General features: G+C 33.8%; 3 protein-coding genes across 6 annotated transcripts; 2 read left to right on the forward strand and 1 right to left on the reverse strand.

The window, feature by feature from the left end:
• Nucleotides 1–1,597: 1,597 nt before the first annotated feature.
• Nucleotides 1,598–7,149, forward strand: LOC114388512 (serine/arginine-rich splicing factor SR45). Its single transcript, XM_028349030.1, has 12 exons — nt 1,598–1,929; nt 2,916–2,984; nt 3,553–3,641; nt 4,116–4,162; nt 4,245–4,325; nt 4,419–4,584; nt 4,674–4,905; nt 5,001–5,069; nt 5,173–5,289; nt 5,849–5,912; nt 5,997–6,031; nt 6,737–7,149. The coding sequence occupies exons 1-12, from the start codon at nt 1,715–1,717 to the stop codon at nt 6,819–6,821; spliced, it is 1,269 nt and encodes a 422-aa protein (XP_028204831.1). The 5' UTR covers nt 1,598–1,714; the 3' UTR covers nt 6,822–7,149.
• A 2,856-nt stretch (nt 7,150–10,005) lies between these two features.
• LOC114387169 lies at nt 10,006–14,146 on the forward strand. 4 transcript variants are annotated; one of them, XM_028347302.1, is made up of 4 exons: nt 10,006–10,853; nt 10,997–11,671; nt 12,453–12,768; nt 13,503–14,146. In XM_028347302.1, the coding sequence occupies exons 1-4, from the start codon at nt 10,607–10,609 to the stop codon at nt 13,540–13,542; spliced, it is 1,278 nt and encodes a 425-aa protein (XP_028203103.1). In that variant the 5' UTR covers nt 10,006–10,606; the 3' UTR covers nt 13,543–14,146. The 4 variants fall into 4 exon arrangements, with proteins under 4 accessions (XP_028203103.1, XP_028203102.1, XP_028203100.1 ...); XM_028347299.1 differs by having other exon boundaries at nt 10,263–10,508; nt 10,596–10,853; nt 12,453–14,146; XM_028347300.1 differs by having other exon boundaries at nt 10,263–10,508; nt 10,601–10,853; nt 12,453–14,146.
• A 205-nt stretch (nt 14,147–14,351) lies between these two features.
• On the reverse strand, nt 14,352–19,144 carry LOC114387170 (protein Iojap, chloroplastic-like). Its single transcript, XM_028347303.1, has 5 exons — nt 18,810–19,144; nt 18,059–18,185; nt 16,510–16,648; nt 16,312–16,400; nt 14,352–14,906 (listed from the first exon to the last, which is right to left on the reverse strand). Exons 1-5 carry the CDS (start codon nt 19,050–19,052, stop codon nt 14,782–14,784), a joined length of 723 nt encoding a protein of 240 aa, XP_028203104.1. The 5' UTR covers nt 19,053–19,144; the 3' UTR covers nt 14,352–14,781.
• Between the last annotated feature and the right edge of the window lie 3,257 nt (nt 19,145–22,401).

The raw sequence follows: 22,401 nt of genomic DNA on the forward strand, positions 1-22,401 counted from the left end.
TAAGACCTCGATCTGACTCAATGGTTCATAAATAATGGTTCATAAATAAGTGTTACCTGTTGATAGAATTACATAGGATGAGAACATGATTTTATTTATTCCTTTTTTATGTATCCTTTTATTTCTTCATTTTTTTGTTAGCATTCTTTTATGTTTTGATTTTTGTGGTATGATTTGTTATTATATAGATTAGTTACATACTAGAGAGTTTAAAATTAATGTATATAATTCTTTGACAACATTTGTAATTATGATTTTATTATTGTCATTATTATAATATATTATAAATTTGTATTCATAATAATTTTAATATAAATATTTTTTTATTGCTAACCATCATTTGATTTAACGAATTTATTAAATGTGTTAATATAGATTTGTTGTTATAAATCATTATTTATTATCTTTTCAATTATGTTAATTATTGAAGAATTTTCTTTACCTCTTTAAATTTGAGTTTTCTTTTATACAATGATATTTATATGTAAACTTATAAAAATTATATATAAATAAATTTAATGAAGAATAATATTTTCTCACAAAATCAAATAAGAATATTTATTCTTAACTCACAAGACTACAAAATTACCTAAACATGGATAAATTTAATTTTTTATTTTATGTTGATATTATAAATGTAAATTTAGTAATGTATAAATCATATTATATATATATATATATATATATATATATATATATATATATATAATGTAAAAAATCAAACTCTCGGATAAATATTTTTTATTAAATTAATAATGAGAATTTACACTTCACTCGCAGAAATGAACAACTTACCTAAAACTATAATAACAATTAAATTATTATAGTTAGATTAATGTTTTTTAATTTATTATTATTATTATTATAGGTTAATATAAATAGAAATTTTCTTACTGTATGCTTATAAAATTGGTACATGCACAATTTCTCCAACCGAGCTCTCTGGACTATTATCATTGGCCTTATGGGATTTCATAAGCTGAGTATCTCTTCGATAGATAGAGTGGGTTCTTGTGATTATACTCAGTGAGGGGTGACTTTTATTCTTGGACAGGTGCAACTAGTTTTTTCATCAAGTATTTAAATTTTGGCACTTAAAAAACATTATTATTGTGATTACAATTTATAAAAGTAGTGGATTGATGCATAGTTTATTACACTTTTAAGATAAAATAATTACTACAAGAAATATTATTTAAGTACTTATTGTTAATTTTTTTTTAAAATTTACAATTTTGTATATATATATATATTCAAAAATTAATTTTTTATAATTTATTAAATTGTATATATAACAATGGCCAAAATAATACCCCTATACTACACGAATAAAAAAACTAGTTATATTATATTTATTATTTTATATTATTTATTCCAAAAGAAGTTTTTGCCACAGACAAATACTATGTGACAATTCATTATTTTTCTCACTAAATTTAATTTTCTTAAATTTTTTAATTCATAAAAACACATTATTATTCTTAATTATCTTATTACCGGTGAAATTAAGCCTAAAATTTGATAAATTGATTATCATATTATATATAATTATGATACGGTACACCGTACGCATCGTTGCTTAACACTGTTCACTCACTCAACCGTTCCTTTATCTTTTGGATTCCCTTCTCATTCACTTTCACTTTCACTCCTTAGCCTGGTTATAGGAGCTAGGGTTTATCGAGGGTTTCGTTCCTTCCTCTCTGCAACAACAATGGCGAAACCTGGGCGAGGTCGTCGCTCTCCCTCCGGTTCCGTTTCCGGCTCCTCCTCTCGCTCCTCTTCCCCCTCCGACTCTCGTTCCTCCTCTCGCTCGCGCTCCCTTTCTCGGTCCCGTTCTCCCTCGCGCTCCAGATCCTCTTCCCCCTCCTCCTCCTCTTCCTCCCGAAGCTCCCGCAGCCGCAGCCCTCCCCCGCAGAGGCGCCGAAGGTACTGCTGATTTCCTCGATCAGAGCGCAATTTGATTTTATCTGTTTTTTCAATTTGAAAGCGTGCGTTGTTCTCTTGGCTGCTGAGTGCTGATTTTTTTTAGTTTTTGGATTTCGTGCTGCTGAATGTTTTCGCTTGTGGTATTGACTTTTGAGCGCGGCGTGATTGAGAGCCTGAAGGTTCAGCTAATTTCTGTGATCGGAGCGGGGAAAGTACTCCGCGTTCCGCAATTTGATTGTCTTTTTTTTTTTTTTTCAATTTGAAAGCGGGTGTTGTTCTCTTGGCTGCTGATTGATGTTGAAATTGTGAACTCTTTTGTTTTTAAGTTCTTGGATTTCACGCTGAAAGTTTTTTAGATTCGTGTCTGTTCTTCAAATTTAAAAGCATGCGATGTTCTCTTAGCTGGGGATTGATGTTGAAGTAGAGATCTATGTTTTTTTCTTTTTAATTCTTAGATGCTATGCTTGAAGTTTTTGCGTGCGGTGTGGTTGGGAGATATGTAGAAATTGAATCTTATCGAGCCTGCAAGATTGATTGTTCATTTTGTGTTGTTTCTGAAGATGATTAATGGTCAAAGTTTTAAATTGTGCCGCAGTTGTGGTTTTGCCACGATAAATGGACATATGCAGCTGCAATTGCAGTTGTCATACGGTCATGGTGACTCTGAAATCTTTGACCTTGCTGCCAAAATTGTGGTCTGTGACTCTAAAATCTTTGACGTTGTCCTGAAATTATGGTTGCGAACATTTCAAAACCTTGTTAATGGTCTCTTTGATTTTCTTTCTGCTGTTTGTATTTTTGAGTTGTACGCCATGAGATAATTAGATTGGTAAAGTGGGTTGGAAACTTGGACTGTGGTAGATGTGGAAGTACTTTGTTTTTATCTTTTGTCTATTATTTTCTTTGTTTTTTTGGTCAATTTGGTTTTTGAAGACCACGTTGATAATTTGATATGATACTACTATTTCATTTTTTTTGTTCTGTAGTCCTGCTGACGCAACTAGGCGAGGTCGGTCTCCTCCACCTCAGTCTAAGAGAGCTTCACCTCCCCCAAGGTAGTGTGATTTCAAATTCTCTATGGTTATTACTTTTTGGTGATAGTTCTTGAATTTGTTGTCATAGAGACTTGAAATTTTTATGTCAATGTATGTTATTTGAATGCTATTGTGGTTGTGATCCTTGTTAAAGTTTGGTTGTGGTTATTGTTAAAGTTTAACATGGTATATTGTGCAAGCAATGTTGTTTAATGGTGGTGCCATGGCAGATTTTTTTTTGCCAACTGCCATAGGCAATTTGTGAAGGGAGGCCTGCTATGGCGGTGCCATAGGCCGTAATGGCATGTTCATATGGCAGAGTTTTGGCCTTCCACCATTGATAACACTGTGTGAAAGTTGATAAGGTGCCAATAAGTAGTGCGACAACATAGTTGATACAGTTTTCTGTAGTGTCTGGTAATGACAGTCTCATGTTCCTTTAGTCCATATCATATCCTTCAAACTGTTGTAATAATTATAATTATATATTTTAATTTTAATTCTGGATGTGATCTATTAACAGTCTTTTTTCCCTTTTGTGTTACTCGTACTTCTTGCTTATGTATTTATCTCCTGTGTTTGAACTCAGGAAACCTTCTCCTGTACGCGAGTCACTTGTTCTTCATGTAGAAAAGCTCAGCAGAAATGTCAATGAAGGGCACTTGAAAGAAATTTTCAGTATGTTTCTAATTATTTATACCTTCTAGTTTTATCTTACATTTTTAATGTAATAATATATTATATGCTCTTTGTTATCCTCGTAGTTGCCAAATAGTTGTAAGGGTTATTATTTGGCAATTCACATGTAATTGGTCTAGTCCAGTGGTGGAGTAAGCAATGTCTCATGGAGGTAGAATCCATGAATTAAGCCCTGTGCAACTTCTCTTTTTGTTCCATTTTCATTTATTTCTCATTAAACCATGACTTTCAATCATTGAGGCTTCAACTTAGTAATTTTAATATTAATTTCATTAACTGTTGAAACATATTGGCTTGATGTCTTATTACCTAATTAAGTAAAGAGACATTTTAGTGACCTTAAGGAATTAATATCAGTAATGAAAGAAAGCTCTTAGTAACCTTTATAACTTCAAAGTACACATGTGTTTTTGTTGACCTTTTAGTAATCCACCTTGATGCATTAACTTTCAGGTAACTTTGGTGAGGTTATAAGTGTCGAGTTGGCAATGGATCGAACTGTAAGTTTGCATTTACTTTGGCATCATAGCTATATAGAGGAATTTAATGTGATATGACATTTCATTTTTTCCTCATTTCCAGGTCAATCTTCCAAAAGGGTATGGATATGTGCAGTTCAAGACAAGAGGGGATGCTGAAAAGGCATTATTGTACATGGATGGTGTAGGTTTCTGTGACTGAATAGGACTGTTTTCAATAATCAAGCTTGCTGGATGCTACATTTGTAGATTTATGCCTTTGCTTTTTGTAATGCAGGCCCAAATAGATGGCAATGTCATCAAGGCAAGATTTACTCTACCTCCAAGGCAGAAAGTTTCACCACCCCCAAAGGCTTCTGCTGTTGCTCCAAAGAGAGACACCCCCAGGGCTGATAATGCTAGTGCAGATGTTGACAAGGATGGACCAAAGCGGCAAAGAGAATGTATATATGTGGTGTTGGGCATTTTTTTGTTTGTATTTATAATATTGGTAGCTTTTTATGTTTACTGAACTTTGGTTCAATGATACCAGCTTCTCCTCGTAGAAAACCTCCTCCCTCACCACGGAGGAGATCTCCTGTACCTAGAAGAGCTGGATCTCCAAGACGACCAGATTCTCCACGTCGCCGTGCAGATTCTCCTGTTCGTCGCCGATTAGACTCTCCTTATCGTCGTGGAGGAGACACACCTCCTAGGAGGCGGCCTGTGTCTCCTGGAAGAGGTCGTTCTCCATCTCCACCTAGACGCCTTAGATCCCCTGCAAGGTAGGCTTTCAAATTGCGCACACACACACACGCACACACACACTGGTTAACAGTATCCTTAGTCAAGTCTACTCATTTATATATAATCTTTGTAGGCTGTCACCTAGAAGGATACGTGGAAGTCCAGGTCGAAGACGTTCACCTCCACCTCCTCCCAGGCGCCGGTAATTTTATTACTGATTATTTCCCTTTATTATCACTTTGCATTTTGCAATAGATTGTACATGCTGTTGATTGCCCTTTTAAAAAATGAATATTTTCCTGCAGATCACCACCTAGACGACCACGTAGTCCTCCTAGAAGGTCTCCAATTGGTCGTAGACGTACTCGCTCTCCAATACGTAGGTCTGCACGCTCACGCTCAAGGTCATTCTCACCTCGCAGGTAATTTTCTAGCATGCTTATGTTTCAGTAGTCAGTTTGCTAAAACGAGCTATGTATTTTTTTTTTGTTCCCTATGGTATGTCTTATTTTTGCCAATTATTTTGCTTTTGTGTAAGAATATTTAGATAGAAGGAAAAAAAACCGTGAGATGCTTATGAGAATGTAAAAATATAATGCTTGGAGCTGGTGGATTTTGTAGTTATCCAGATCCTTTCGAATGATCATATATGTGCAGATTTAATGAAATTTAACACAAGGTTTAATGCTAGTAATTAAGGGTGTACACTTGCATGAGTTAAAAATTGACTATTACCTGATAAATAATAGCTGCAGAAGAAGAGATTTCAGAGTAACTATAATGCTGATTAGGGAGAACCAAAGAAATGTTATTTCACAGAATACTTTCAGTAGTCTTGAACGTCTTATAACCAACACCTGTATGCATATGAAAATACATGAGAAGTTTTCTGGACTTCTAGTTATTTTTTATTGAATGCTTGGATGTAATTTGAAAATATTTGAACACTGCTTAAAGCCTTAAACTTTATTTTCTTGACAGAGGTAGACCACCAGTTAGACGTGGAAGGTCATCATCCTACTCTGATTCACCTAGTCCACGCAAGGTATGCGTCTTCTTTCTCATTTATATGGACAATGTTCTTTTAATTTGGAATATTCTATGGCTTAGTCCTTTGTAACTTTGACAGGTATCCCGGAGATCAAAGAGTCGGAGCCCAAGAAGGTAATGTATACAGTATACAATATAATGTTCTGTTAAATATTTCTTTTGATTCCTTCTCTTTTTTCGTAACATTCACTGTTTGATTTTCCTGGCAAGATTCGTGATTTGTTTAAGAGCACTGGTTCTTTGTTCTTTTTATATTGCTGACATGTTTTTCTTCTTTTTCAACTTAGTAATTAATTCAATCATTTATAGTCTAATAATTTCATTAAGAATTTCCACTGTTGACTCTCTTGGTACAAATTTTGCAAAGTTAGAGATTTGTTCTCCTTCTAAAAAAAGACACTTAAATATCATATAAATGAAACACGGCCTACTACATTGAAAGGTCGAAAGTTGTTATGCAAGACAATATGGAATCAAATTAACTGCTATGGTTTGAATTCCTGTCAGACACTATTCTTTTCTCAGTGTTTATGCCTTAAAATCTGCCACCTTGCATCAGTGCTTCACAAATGACATATGGATGGTATCTTTAGTAGATACTCATATATGCTTGATGTGACTGGTAAATCTTTTTGGTAAATCTTATCAATTTCTCTTCCTCAGTCTGATATTTTTCAGCAATAGGATTTTAGATATTGGATGATTATTTCAAGTGCACATACATCAAGGACAAATTCCTATAACTTTTGGTTGTATTGGATTGTATCTTCATAGTTCATTTCAGTTCGTCGTTAACTTGAGTTCATTTCCTAATTGTAGGCCTTTGAGAGGAAGAGGCAGTAGCAACAGCAGCAGCAGCAGTTCACCACCACCACCACCACCACCACCAACTCGCAAGCCATAGATAATTCTTGTACATCTACTGTCTATTTCTGTTGATGTATTTATTGAGATTCTGTACCGGCTGAGTTCTAGCTTGATGTGCTTGGGGATATATGTTGCTTTTCATTGTGGTCTATTAACACATTTTTTCTTATTAGCACTTAAAAGTTGTTTGGAAACTAGGCATTCCGTTTTTGTTTGGATCCTACTTTAGTTGTTACTTTGCTCAAAAATGCAAAACATGAAAGACGATAGTGCTCTGCTTTATTGTATTTCTAGAAATTCAGTGGAATTCCATGTAACTGGTAGTTTCTTTAGAAATTTGATTATGCGAAGAAAGTAGTAGTAAATGTTCAATGTGATTTAGTTTCTTAGTATTAGCACGAAATGCAAAAACTGAGGTAAGCTAGATTTATCATACTACAGTTATACAATGAAATTCCTTTTAAACTTGGTTATGATTTAATATCAATACAGGCCTTGATCCCTTGCATTTCAATTATAACGAAATGTTTTGTAATGTTTACTAAACAAGTGATTAAAAATATGATCGGATGATTGAGTTTGCAAATAAGCCCTTCATTAATATGATATTGTAAGTTTCATTAATTTTATAATTTTTCAAACCGAAAGATGTATACTAGTAAGGTAATAGGTAATGTCTTAAGCTGTTTATTGATTATAATTTTTTTTTTTCATGTTAGTACTCATCTGAAAATTAAACATAAATAGAATAAAACTAGTATAGAAATATACAAACTTGACTTTTATATTTAAACAATCATAAAGTTTTGCATACATTGATTATGTTTTCCAGAATGAATGAATGAATGAATAAATGAACGAAAGAAAGGAATACATGAAACAAACAAGGAATGAATGAGTGCAAACAAGAAATAATGAAGGCTGGAAGCAATGAATGAACATAAGCTAGAGTGAATGGAAGAGAAAAAAGCTGGGATGAATGATTGATCAAACTATATTATATTGATTATGTTTTACATCAATGATCAAACTTCTAGCTTGCATTCATTCATTCGTTTTAAAGTTTTAGTGGAAACATGAGAAACTTCACCTTGTGGTTGGCTTTCACCACAACAGTGATCAAGATGATTGGGGAAGAAAACTAATTACTAACCCCTGTTTTTTAAACAATCCCACACCCACTTCCTTCATTTGGATTGATTTAAACTATTGATTGTGGTAGTCTTAATTGGTAGCTTTCATTCCCTGCAAATTCTTAGGTCTTGATATGAGCTTAGGAAAATAAATTGAAAAGGAGACTGAGAAATGGGAAATAAATTGATAACTCAATGGATGTTTTGTATGGTTCTTTTGATTTATTGAATCCTGTATGTATATAAAAGCAACTGAAACCAAAGCTGTTTGCTAACGTTTTACACGAATAAGTTGATTTGGTTGAGCAAAGATTTTTCACGTGTGAAGAGTTTTGAAGCCTACATAGAAGAGTTCTTGACGAGACATTTTAGAATTTTGGGGTTAATTGAAAATCATTGTTGGGAGAAATTCAGATAAACTTAGTTTTGTTAAACAAGAAGCCTAAAATGACTTTCTCATCCACCTTAACATTAGCCCCATTACAACCAATAAAAGACCTCATGAAGAAAATTCAGTATTGAAAAAATTTCAAAACTTCTGCAAACATATGGTAGGATTTAATTACTCTGGAAGAAAAAGTGCAAATACTTGCTGATACATTTGACTAATGTGTACTGTGAGAAACAGAGCTTGATAATTTTTTGCTCAACAATTGATCTTATTTGTTCTTAATGCTTATAAAACATTGAAGTTATGTTGTTGATCATTTTGGAAAAGGATTCAAGGAAAACAAAAAGAAAATGAATTGAAAAATTGAAATTATCAATGAATCATGCATTTTTTTTCTTGTTATTTTCAACCCCTTTTTGGATTTAATTGTTTGCTTGCAGACAAGTAAAGTCTTAAGTTTGGAGTTGTGATAGATTCATATTTGATGAATTAATGTGCATGTTTTCAAAGAAAATTTGTTAGAATAAGAAAAAAATGGAAACCATGGAAAAATCTATAAAAAAAATTGGGTTAGTTTTAGTGTATACCTTTTCTTTTGTATTATTTTCACGATGAATTTTCTTAAATTTTATAGGAAATAAAGCAAAATACTTGTAAATCGATTGTGCATTTGAAATGATAGGATGGCGTCCCACACCTTGTTGAAGGAAACACGACTTTTTCTGTGGAGACTCATTGTTATACTCTAAGCATGAGCTGCATCACCAAATTTTCACTTGAAGGTCAGCATTGGAAACACCAAGAGAAAATCAATGCGAGAATCAACTCTGGGTCACAAATTTTTCACTTGTTGCTCAACTTTGGAAATGCTACAATGATGATGATTTGCAGAGTCTTTACATGTATTTTTAGTACAACGTTTGAAATGCCCAACTAACATCCAAGCTAACAACTAAAATATTTGTGCACCGTAATTGATTTAATTATACATTTGGGCACATTCCAGCAAATATAAAAGCCATTTTTCAAGTCCCATTACTCAGAATGTATTTAAAGACGATTTCTTACTACACTCAACTCAATTTCTATTAGTTTCTTCATCTCCACCAATATGTTATTTTATCATTTTTTGCTAAACTCATCGTGGTTAGGATTAGATGAACCTTATTTTTATTTAGTGCAAGTTTCATGATATCGATTTATCATTTAGTCAACTAATCATTAATGAATTGATCTTGATCCATATGCATAATAAGAGATCTTGTGTATATGCACTAGAACTTGATGTGACTTCCTTGTATCGAGAGACTTATAGGAATATAACTTCTTGATGCATGTGTTCTTTAAGATTTTTATATTTAATTTTTGTATAATCTTGATGAAGTTATAAAAATACAACATTGGAGTTAATATCAAGGGTTACATAAAACAATTCAAATTTCTTGACACTATTTTCATTATTGTTATATTCAAAATATAAAAATTTAACTTTCAATCAATATTTTTAAATCAGATTGGTTACCAAACCCGTAAAGATATTGATTTAAGGTTCAATGGTAAAATCGTGATCGAGTCGATTATAACAATATTTTTTAATATAATATAATATTAATATTATTAAACTAATATTTGATACCAAGTTAACCGCCACAAAACAATATAAATATAATTAATGCTGCTTAAAGGGTTTTAGTCAAGTGAAGAGCTTAAATTTTATTAAATAAACAAGTAATGAAAATATTCCAGCCAAATAATATATACACCACAATCTAGGTACAATAAAAAATAAAAACTCTCAACCACTCAAATATGATATTAGATGATAATGAGACGATACTCAATTTTAACATATTTGACCTTTTTAGTAGTGTTTGCGCCAAAATTTTATTAAAGTAACAAGCCAATTTGATCAAAAGATTATTATTGTAAAAAGACCTAATTTTATAAAACCGTTCGTCTCATAAAACCGCTCTGATGTCGAACCGGTGTAAACCGGCGGTTCGAACGGTTCAACAAAAGACCTAATTTTATAAAAGCAAAAAAAATTGACGAAGGACGTGGTTTTTGGTCAGAAATCACAACAATTTCTCCGTCTCCGGTGGCTTGCTTCCTTCTCCGGCGTCATGAGTAAATCGTAGCAGCAGCAGGCGCGGCGGAGATCGGTTCCGGCGTGGCGGATCTGTGTGATGGTGTCGCACATGTAAATCGACCCTTCCTTTTTGCACTTCTGAGTATTACCTGAAATTGGTTTTAGCAGTTTCTTATACCCACAATTCTACTTGTCTAGACTAGGGTTTCATGGCAGATAGTGACCCTCCATCTTTAGGTCGTGTGAAGCTTACTGATTTAGTCCCTTGGAACGGGCTAGCATCTGATTCCTATAAAATATCAGTTTCAATTTTGTCACATTCTCTGGCTCAGTTTTCTGCAGTCATCGTTCAGTTTCCAGCAAGTGACGGGGCTATTCTGCGATCTGGTTTAGAATCTGCTCGCATGTATTTCCACCAAAGGGAAACGTATCCACCTGCAGATATAATCAATCCTGGTGAGTCTCGTGAGTGGTGCAAAACATCTCTGGTTATTATGCAGATTCTCATTTGTGGCAAGAAACTTATGACTATAGACCTGGATTAACTCCTTCAGAACCTAATAATTCCATTGAGTTCCCCCCCCCCCCCCCCCCCCCAGCAGGGTTGCCAGACATATTTGCCTTATTTGGAAAAGCAGCAAGGGATATTCTGGATGCAATTAGCTACCATTTGAATATACGCAGCTCTCCGTTTGTAGAAATAGTGGATAATGTTCCACTGAGAAATAGGGAAATTTCATCTTCTGTTTTGTCTGTTTGTTGTCATGCAAGGCCATCATTTCAGGGGCCACAGCATCATAATAATATAACTACTACCCAAGAGGATGGCCAAATGATTATGTATCCTGACCATGATCACCAAGTTGATAAAAGCTTGCTATCGCTTGTTAAGTCCGATAGGGCTGGTTTACATGTAAGAGACTCTCAGGGCCGGTGGATTCTTGTGGACGGAGATCTGGGACCTCAGGAAGCTATTGTTTTTCCTGGGCTTGCTCTTTATCAAGCAACTGCAGGATATGTAAACCCTGCATTGCTCAAAACTGAGATTAATATGGAGGCTAATATGTATGGACGATGTTCTTTAGCCTTCAAACTTTTGCCTAAATCAATGACCAATTTGGATTGTTCAGAAATGCGAGCAGCAGGTTACGGAATTGAAGCTCAGTTTCAGCTTCCTGTCCCAGTGGATGATTTTATGCAAAGATCTCACCCAACAGATCATCTCTTTAACAGGCCTAGTTTGCAGTGCTTCAATTTCCAACCAACACATGATGGTATTTAACATTCTAATTATATGTGGAATAGGATTTGTGGACGATAGGGCGCTTGTTTATATTCTCCAAAACTTCATTTGGGAACATGTTTAATTTTGGATGATGCCCATGTTGATTTTCCAGTTAGGTGATAAATAAAAGGAACTGTCCATGGATTACTGGATGAACAAAAATAAGTATATTAAAGTTTTGTATCCTGCTCGATGTCTGTTTTAGTCAACATTTGAGACTTACTTAATGTTGACAGTAGATAAAACATTTTGAACTGATAATTGGTGGTGTTCTTTAAGCTGTATGCTTGCATTACATTTTTCTTCTTTATATAATAATTAGTTCATTGCTATTTCTACGTCTCAGGTGTTTATTCATGAAAAATGTTCCAAAGTGTCAAACTCAAGAGTTGCAAGCTAAATTTAAAATTATGTTATTACTGTTTGATCAATTTGTAGTTAGCTTCTTTCATTTATATTAGTAGCACCAGGCTCAAAGGAATGACCAGATGTTAACATGTTCGGATGTTTTTAGGAAAATGCTTATTTGCCTAAATAAGAATACGGAAAAGGTCAAGAATTCATAAATTTTTCACTTAGATTATCTTAGAATGTGGATTTGGAACTTGAGTTTTTCCCAACAGATTGTTTTTCTGGCAGAACTGTACCTTATCATTTCCCGATTGTCTGAAGTTTAAACTTAAATTTCTGTATTTGGTGTTTCATGAAATAATTTCATTGTTTTATGAGTATCACTATTGAGATTGAATTAGTGTCAATTCTGCTTTGAGAGAGAAGGAAGCAAAATCCCAAAAGCAAACCTTTGCCACCTTCCAAGAGGTTAAGGCTTGAGGCTCAAAGAGTTTTGAAAGAAAGGGTCCAGGATATTGCTGATAAGAAAGGCATCAAGCTGCGGTTCTGTAATCTCAAGGAATGTGAAAGTCACATTCACAGCATTGATAGCCCATGTGCAAATATACGAATGGAGATAGGGTGGCCACTTGGTGTTCCATTTGTCCATCCCCATGATTTACCTAACAAGGCAAAGCTGGGTTTTCTTGAAGCGTATGAACCTGGTTGGACAGAAGCCCATCAAAACTCAGACAGGCTAGTCAACACTCAGCTAACTTTAACTGCAACTCTCCTTTTGCAAGTTTCATGTCCATATGATAATGCATATTCTACTTTATATTTAAAACTGTAAAATAGTGGTGGTGCATCTAAAGCTGAGAATTTACATATTTTTTTTCAGGGTGATGAAAAGGTTAAGGGAAGTTGAAGCTTAACATAAATGATTAATTTACATAATTGTAGTTTAGCCAAATTCTCTTCATTAGCCAATCAATGTGTTCAACGCTATGATTAGTAACATGAAGAATGTTGAACACATTTAATTACATATTGACAGAACTGTGGAGGTTGCAGATCATTTGTCATATCCTTTTGTCAGAAGGCTGCAATCCTTGCCACATCACATCCTTTTGTGTTTACTTAGTATCTTAAGACTTGCAACAATGCCAATTTCCCTAGATCAATTTCTTAACCTGGAGAGTGAACCAAATTGCCGTGAGTTACATACATCTCAGTCATGGAACATAAAATACCAGTAGTGTTGGCATGTAATGTGAAGGATAAAAAATAGGACGTGGAAGCTTGTTGATGGGCACCTGAAATCCAGTTATATAATGATCGGTTGTTGATAGAAGAACCAGAGCTAATGTTTTGGTAGTGGAACTTTGATATAATGATATGTTTTAGGTCCACTAGCATCTGAGGAGTTCACTGTCTATGTTAATTTATGATAAGTTTAACAGATTATGTTCATGTTTTGGTGTCTGCAGGAATCAGTCCCCCCTGACTTCCAACGTATGGGCAGCATAAGATAAGATTGTGAAGATAGGCCTATATAGTTCTCAAGGGGGCTCTGAACCTATCTGAAGCTAGGTTTTAGAGTTTTATGCCTGCTGTCTGTATATGCAACTTTTGAAGCAGATAAATGAAAGAAACGTGCTGCAGAGTTTTATCCCATAGATGTTTTATTATAGATTTCTTAGAAACTCTTAGGATTATGAGACGCCAATCCAATGAAAATGAAGGGTAGACTCAGCTCTACAGCTTGATGGAGGTATTGCTGGCCAGTATCAAACCATATATAAAATGAAGACATCTTCAAAATCAATAGGACAACTATATAAGCCTCTATCGGTCATGAAGGAATGTAATCACTGTCAAATGGTCTGCAACAAGTTTAGTTGTAACTTTTTTGTCCTCAAGTTATGTCAAGCTGGTAAAAAGTGTAAACAGGATAGCTTTATCTGGTGTTAAACAGGATAGTATTTTGTCACAATGCTAGGTAGCTTGACGTGTTTACTTATGCTACTTAATTATGATTGTGAAATCAGAAGCGGTGCATACCAAGAGGCATTATCTTTCATTGCACTGAAATGCATTCACACAGAGCTCGAATATATTATCTTCCGAAGAACTTCCTCCTAACTTTATTCCGTTATCAACATATCTCAATTCATAATAGTCGATTAAATTTTAACCAAACTAATCATACAAACTTACAAATACAAACTTTTAAGCTTGCTTGTTTATCAACCTTCAAACCTAGATGACTATCATTTTTACAATTTCTTGGGGTTGGCAATTTCTTGATAGCTTTGACTTTTTAGTCCAAACTAAAATTAGAAAACAAAAGAAAAAGTAAAAAGTTCCTTTAAATCATAAATCTTCTTGTGTTCTCTTTTGTTTGAAATATAGAAGAAAAAAAAATACAAGATTTCACAAACCCCGCCTAATTTTAAACTAGTTGAAGTCAAATTTAAGTCAGACAACTACATTTGTCTCTATTCCCATTTGCTAATTACCACTCTAATGTACAGTTCAGAAAACAACTTCTAAATGCAATGAAATTGTGCCATTTCGCTTCCCCATTGGGTGATTCTCCACTCCCATCCCAGCTAAAAGAAAGCTCAAAGTCTTGGGCTGATAAGCACATTGGAATGTTTACAATATACTCATGTAAACAAACCAAAGCTGGCAGTGATTAATGACCTTATCAAAGATAGTCATCATCCATCTTGAACTTTTCATTACCGACAAACCAAAGGTCCATCAAATGCGAAATGGTGGTGGTTGATTTTCAAAAGGCAGCTCTACTGGTGTTGCATTACCATAAAATTCTTCCAAATTGTAGAAAGCTCTCTGTGAGGGAAGGAAGATGTGGACAACAACATCACCTGTTATCAAGAAACATTCACAAGGCCAACCAGGATCAGAGAGTACTAAACAATGTTACCAAACCATACATTCTGGATATTAAAGCCTAAAGCAGAACTAGTGAGGCCATGTTTCCATTAATTGACTGACCTACACCATTGGACAAGTGAACTCTTGACCGTGCATTGAAAAATGCTAATATATAGGCATTTTGGGAATTGGAAGCAAATTTTGGTTGACTGGTTAAAACGGTTTTGGTGGGATCAAAGAGGGTAACATCTTGACATTCGCTGTATTTAGGCTGCTGATTATGCATCTTGTTGGAGTACAATGTGTAATTTTAACAAGTTTTGTCTTTAGAGGTGTATCTTCCTGTTGTCTTAATCGACCAACATCCTTTGTGGGGTCTAGGTTAGCACACAGTTGGACACCGTAACCCAACTTCCAGTTTGTCCTGCATTAGTAGTTCTGTTTACCAAAAATGGCCCACTTGGAGTTCATGATTCCGTGGCGCGGCTCACTAGAGCAAACACGCCGTCCTACCTATTTAAAATTTGAGAATAGGTCGAGGGCATTACGCTCCCAATGCCTCTAATCATTGGCTTTACCTGATAGAACTCGTCAGCAAGCTCCAACTATCCTAAGGGAAACTTTGGAGGGAACCAATTACTAAATGGTTCGATTACTTTTTCGCCCTTATACCCAAGTCATATGAATGATTTACACGTCAGTATCGCTGCAGGACTCCACCAGAGTTTCCTCTAGCTTCACCCTGCTTAGGCATAATTCATCATCTTTCGGGTCCCAAAAGGTATTCTATCACTCAAACCCTTCACAGAAGTGCAATGGCCAACTTCAAGAGATTTCTTTGGTAAAGGCAGACAATTAAAGGGCTTTGCTGTATTGATGTACTCCTGCTTTCTGCAGCAGGCTGTGCTCTTTGTTAAGTTTAAGGTAGATATTTTATCCTTTAAGAAAATACAGTTCCTCCCTTTGTAAAGTGATTTATTAAATAATCGAAAACAAAAAATCTTGAGAACTATTCGAAACTCAGAAGAATTATGGGAAAGGGCCATTGAACAGCTGGAAAAAGCCCAAGCCCACTTAAGGAAAGTCGAAATGGAAGCAGATGAGTTTCGGTATTCTGAGATCGAATGAGAAAAATTGAATTTAATTAATTCAATTTATTTCTTTTCATCATAAAAGAAACTAGGTTGGAATCTGTGACTGAGAACTTGGAGACATGTTCTATATAGTAAAATAAGGGCAAGTACCCATCTGGGTCAACTTGAGTGGCAGCACTACATAGCGCTTGTTTGAAGGGAGGTTGGAATGTGATGACACCTAAAACTTTATTCTTAAGTGAAATTGTGATTAAAGAATTTCTGTTAGCAGGTTATGCTATTACGGTGTAAAATCACTTACCGAAGTCCAACAGAGTCCATGAGTTGGGTTTTGTGTCTCCGGTTGGAATTTTTCCATATTTCTTCTCAGCTCGATCTCTAATTCTGGACCTAAAATGATATATCAACATAAATGAATATATCCTGCTTTCAGCACAGCAAAGAGACATCCTCAAACATTACCTGCTAAATATAAATAGATCAATGGCAAAGGCCATACCCGATAGCATCAATCTGGGGACGAGAAAATGCTGTAGCTATGATAAAAAATCGAGTCCAGTAAACAAGTGGCTTCACAAATAAGACCTTTATATCTCCTGCCTTAACCTCACTTGCAACCGTGGCCAATTCCACAGCAACTACAAACATGGCAGTTAATACTTAGATAATACTTGAGGCACAATATATTTCTCTCTCTCTAAAATAGATTCATATAAACAAAAAGTAACTGAACTAGTTTTCTGACTGTTGTACACACAAAAGTATGACAACAAGAGCAAGCCTAGAGATAGTATGTTAGTATTCAGAGGAAAATAACCTAATATTTTTAAAAGAAGGATTCCATGGTACAGAGCAATTAAACAGAAAAGTAAAAACCAATGCACCCCAACTGAGAAGACATATTTACAAAGTAGGTCTTCCGCAGAGAGGATTTTCTATTGAGAAGCACGGACAAAGCAGATTCACACAAATAAATGATAAAAGTTAAACCAGTCAAATTTAATTGAGTATGATCTAACAACTGACATGGGCACAGCTTATTTTTAAAGTGTCCGACCTTAATAGACTTTCCATCATACATTCAAATGTTTTATGTATTTTGCTTTGAAAATTATTATAGATGCACTCAAAATAAATTTCTCAATTGAAAATACAATTCAAAAAAGAAAGCAACAACCAGTTACAGTGCCTGATTCCAAAAAGGACTAACGGACAGAACATAGTAGCATCTTTCTATCTACTACACACTATCTTTAATGTTTGTCATTAATTGATTTCTAGGTTCAGTACTCAGGTAAAGGAAACCTCCATGTGAGATTTACATAATTTACATTTTTTCTATTTCATCTGAATGAATAATCAATCTAAACCTTTTCCATCTATCTTGCACTTTTGGTCTCTGAAGATCATATAGGTCACAGTTGAATCTCAAATTATATGCTCCTAATTTCTAAACCACTTAGACCTTAGAAATTTCAAGGATGTGAAGTTTAAGACTGTGCTTCACCTCTTGTCTCTCTCCCTTTTGTGGGTTAGGTACAGGGGGGGGGGGGGGGGGGGAGTTCAAGCTAGTCTCAATTACATACAATCAAAATTCATTACTGGCTACAAATGGTCAATATTTGTTTTGCCTAGTTTTTAACAGGATAAAGAAACTGCAAGCAGTGCAATGTATTAACTGTGTTCACATAATGACAATATTTTTACAGAGCATCAACTTACTCAACAATGAATTCAGAATTACACAGAACTGAATGCATGGCTCTATCTAAAGCATAACAGCAGTATGGTGGAGAGGGGTCATCTAAATCAGATGGAGGCATGTGAAGTAGCATGATTTGTTTACAAACACACATGATAACAACTACATTTATTAGTTAAAAAACTATATCAATAAAAACCTTAATTTATCATCCATCACATAATCTGACAGATGATTATTCTTAAAGAAGAAACCTTATCTAATCCAAAATGTTGAAAAGAACAAATTGTAAATAAATGTAAATAAGGTGGAAGCAAAATCTTTGACAAAACTGCTTTTAGCTTACATGACAGGCTTTCAGCATCATCGTCAATCTCTGCGCTAGCAGGCTTTTTGTCTTTTCTACTAAATACCACTTTTCCATAATTATTAATTAATTCATCGTACATCTCATCGGTGTCTCCATTTACATCCTGCAAAGTATACAAATTATGTTACTTAAGCACCCTAAATGATGGTCATCAATCACAATTCACTTGACAGGATATACAGAAGTATCTAAATTTACTTTGAAAGGGAGCCAGTTGAAATTTGATACGAGCATGAATTGTCACAACTATAAATTCGTGCAGTACACAAATAAAAGATGCAAAACAGTCCTATAAAAGACACTGGATCCTGTATAAAAGTAAGCTTCCAAATTTTCAATACCTCACTTTTCTAAGAGGACAAAACTTAACTACAGTTCCTTAGATACATTTGATGTTCTCCAATCAAAATTAAAGTTTCACATCCGATAATTCCCATAATAAAGGTTTGCATTAAAGGTTGGTAATCAACATAATTTACCAAGGTAAAAACTTCAATTTTTATAGGAAGATAATACTTGCATCCAAGTTTTTTCCTCCCTTGAAAGTTGAAACCCAAAATTTAAACTGAACCCAGAAGATTTTTTTTTAATATACATACAAAAAAAGGTGTTCAATGTTATCCTAACTGTAACCGAACTTTTAACAAGCTATTGTGCAGCTATATTAAATTAACCAACATAAAATAAAATAAAAAAGGAAATTGCAAAGAATAATATTATATTATACCGATAAAAAGCTGTCTTCGGCATTTTTACCCAACGCGAAGCTCGAATGTGTGTTTCTCTTCTTCGATTTTAAACCATTGACGGTGTTTTGTTGTAAAGGAAGCCCCTTTATGCACGAACGGCTGAAAACCTTTCTGGGTCTTGGAGAAAACTTGGTTTCGAGGTGACCCAGTTTGCCGGAAAAGCTCACCGGAACGCCGGCGCCGGTTCCGGCGAGAGACAGGACAGTGGATGATGGTAGCATTTGTCGCGGCAAAAAGAGATATTTACGAAACAAAAAGATTTGGAAATGAAATGGGAAAGGCAAACGGGTCTCGCGATATTATTGTAATTTGACTAATTTCATTCATTTTATGTTACTCTCATTTTACACTAGATTTTTATAAGATAAAATGAGTCTTTGAGTGACTTTATTTGAATTTTATTTTATTTTATTTAAAGGGAATACCCTGCTTTGTATATGGTTATATATAAAGGGAATACCCTGCTTTGCTTTGGTGTACAAATTTTCTTTAGACAACTTTGTCTCCTCTCTTTTTCAATTACAACTGCCATTCATGTATCAGTTAAAGGATGAAATAGAAAAAAAAAGATAGTGCAGACAAATAATTAAACTAATACAAAAATAACTGCAGACTCTTAATTGCTCATCTTGCTTTATTCTACTTAAAATGTGTACCTATGAAGTACTCACACGGGCACGAATACCTGAACACCTATAATGTCCAAAATATAGAACGTAATACGGGTGTCGTGTCGGTGTCAGACACTGACACGATGTGTGTCGGACACCGAACACGACAAGGGACTAGAGTATCCGTATTTCATAGACACGTAGTATGTATAGTTTCCTCTTATATAATAATAGCTCTCTTGCTTGGAGCTTGGACCATTTCTCTGACTCTCAAAATCCTCACAGGGGCTTCCTCTCCCATGTTCATATGCTACTTTTCCATTCTCAATTTGTCGAATCTAAACCATCGTGATTATGGTAATGCCGATTTCATTTCAACTTTGCATGGATTGGGAGGATGTTTTTGTGGTTCTTCTATCAAGGTTTTGAAAGCTTTAGATTAAAGGGAAGATTTTGGATTTTGCGATGACAATAAACACATGAAAAGTAAATTCAAATATAAGAAGATAAAATAAAATAAAATTGTAGATATAATGCAACAAAATAAAAATAATGTTATAAAAATATATTATAAATTTCATAACCCTTTATGACAAGGGAAATGGAGTTATAAGTCATCTGATGTGTATTTTACTAAAAATGTTTTATAAAATAATTTAATTAGTTTTAGTGCAAATTCGAATGTTTCAAAAATTTTCTAGATAAGAAAATTTGTAAGAAGATATAAAATTCCTCTTATATATAAAAAGGGTTTAAATATGTTTTTATGATGATAAGTTAGTAGTTTTTTCATTGTTGATTTCTGTATATCTATTTTTGTAATTTTACTTTTGGTAAGTTGGTGTTTTTTTAATTTTGATCCTTTAAGATATTTTATTTATTTTTAATTTTGTAATTTTGCGTTTTTCTAATTTTAATCTATGTAAGATTATAATTTTTTAATTTATAATCCCTATAAATTATAAAAACAAAATTAAACAAAATATTTTACAAGAATTAAAATTAAAAAAATTACAAACTTACAGAGATTAAAATTAGAAAAATAAACTTACATATAAATAAAAAATGCTAACTCGCAGACAAAAAAAAAATATTTTAGCCTATATACAAGTATACAACTTACCATTCTTCTTACGTAATGCGTGTTAACTTGCCGTGATATAATGGAATCCATAAAAGATAGACGATATTTGATGTCTTTCATTTGTTTGCTCATATACATTACGCAATGATAAAGTTGTTCTGTTTCAAGTGATCAATCTTTTGAATCTTCAGCGGAGGTGCAAGAATTGCTTCCATGAATAATGGATATTATGATACTGAAGAATTATAAATTTAAGCCATGACAGGGGTGTATGAGACTGGAAAAAAAAAATACTAACCATAAAAACCATATAATAATTTTAAAAAACTATAATATAATTAAGACTAATCAACAAATGCATCACGAAAATTTCAAAGTAAAATGAAAAATAGGGAACAGCTTCCAACAAATGGATAAATACATGCTGTCCAAATAGGATGAATATATATATCCTTATTCTTCTACCACTACAAGGAATACAATCCAAATGAGAGAAAGGAAAAAACACAAATATAATCCATGTCGTGATTCAATTAGAAGACACAATCGAGGACACAACAACTGTTAGAATTCATTAATTGTAGAGATTAATTATGATTTAAATTTAAATTGTAATTGATTTAAATTCTTGTATATTTTTTCCTTTTTATTTGTGATTCTGTTTTGATATTCTATTCTCAACAATCATGGAGAGATGGTAGAGAGAATTATATATTTATTCACTATTTCATATCTTTTTTTTTTAGGAATTGGATATTAGCTTCTGAATACAAAAATAGAGAATAGGTCAAATGAATTAGATTCTGCTCCACATATGCAAGATCAGTTTTCAATCCTTGAGCATCTTGATGGTACAAGTTATCCTGAATGGCACCAAAAAGGAAAAAAAGTGGAGTCTCCAAAGGAAAACTCCACCGCTGCCACTGGATTTGTTGCTAAGTCAGATACATTTCAACCAATTTGTGGGTTTTCTGTTATTATTAAGGATAGTGATTGGATAATTGATATAGGTGTAACAAATCATATGACTTGTGATAGAAATATGTTTACACAGTTTTTCTCTAATAGTTTTGTTTTAGTCATTATAAACACTAATGGTGTTTCTTCCCCAGTTATGGGTAATGGTACAATATCCATTTCTCCCTTTTTATCCATTTATAATGTGTTTTTTGTTCCTTCTCTCAACTGCAATCTTCTCTTTGTTAGTCAATTAACCAAGTCCCATAACTGTGTTTTCTTGTTCTTTCCCACGTATTGTACTATACATAATATACATACGAAGGAGAAGACTGGCAATGGTAAAAGAAGTGAAGGATTATACTATCTTGAAGGTAATTCTCAATATACCAAAGGAAAAATACTAACTCCCTTTATAAGTGATGAAACACAAGCTAAGAATAAAAGAGATATTTGGCAATGGCATAAGCGATTAGGACATCTATCTGTTAGCTACCTTAAGAGATTATTTGCTTCATTGTTTAACCATTGTCATATCTCTAATTTTAAATGTTAAACTTGTGTAATGACAAAAAGTAATCGTGTTACTTTTCCTATAAATAACAATATAGTTAATGCTCATTTCTCTATTATTCACTCTGATGTTTGGGGACCTGCCCCTCTTTCCACACATAATGGAATGCAATGGTTTGTGACATTTGTGGATGACTGTACAAGAATGACTTGGTTATTCCTTCTTAAACGCAAAAGTGATGTGTGTAAGGTTTTTTAAGTTTTCACAAAATGATAAGCACACAATTTAATACTTCAATAAAGATAGTTATGTCTGATAATGGAGGGAAATACTACAAAAATGGGTTGACAAATTTTATGAAATATGTTGGTATTCTTCATCAAACATCATGTCCTAATTCCCCT

The sequence above is a fragment of the Glycine soja genome, chromosome 15 (genome assembly GCF_004193775.1).
Source record: "Glycine soja cultivar W05 chromosome 15, ASM419377v2, whole genome shotgun sequence".
NCBI lineage: Eukaryota > Viridiplantae > Streptophyta > Magnoliopsida > Fabales > Fabaceae > Glycine > Glycine soja.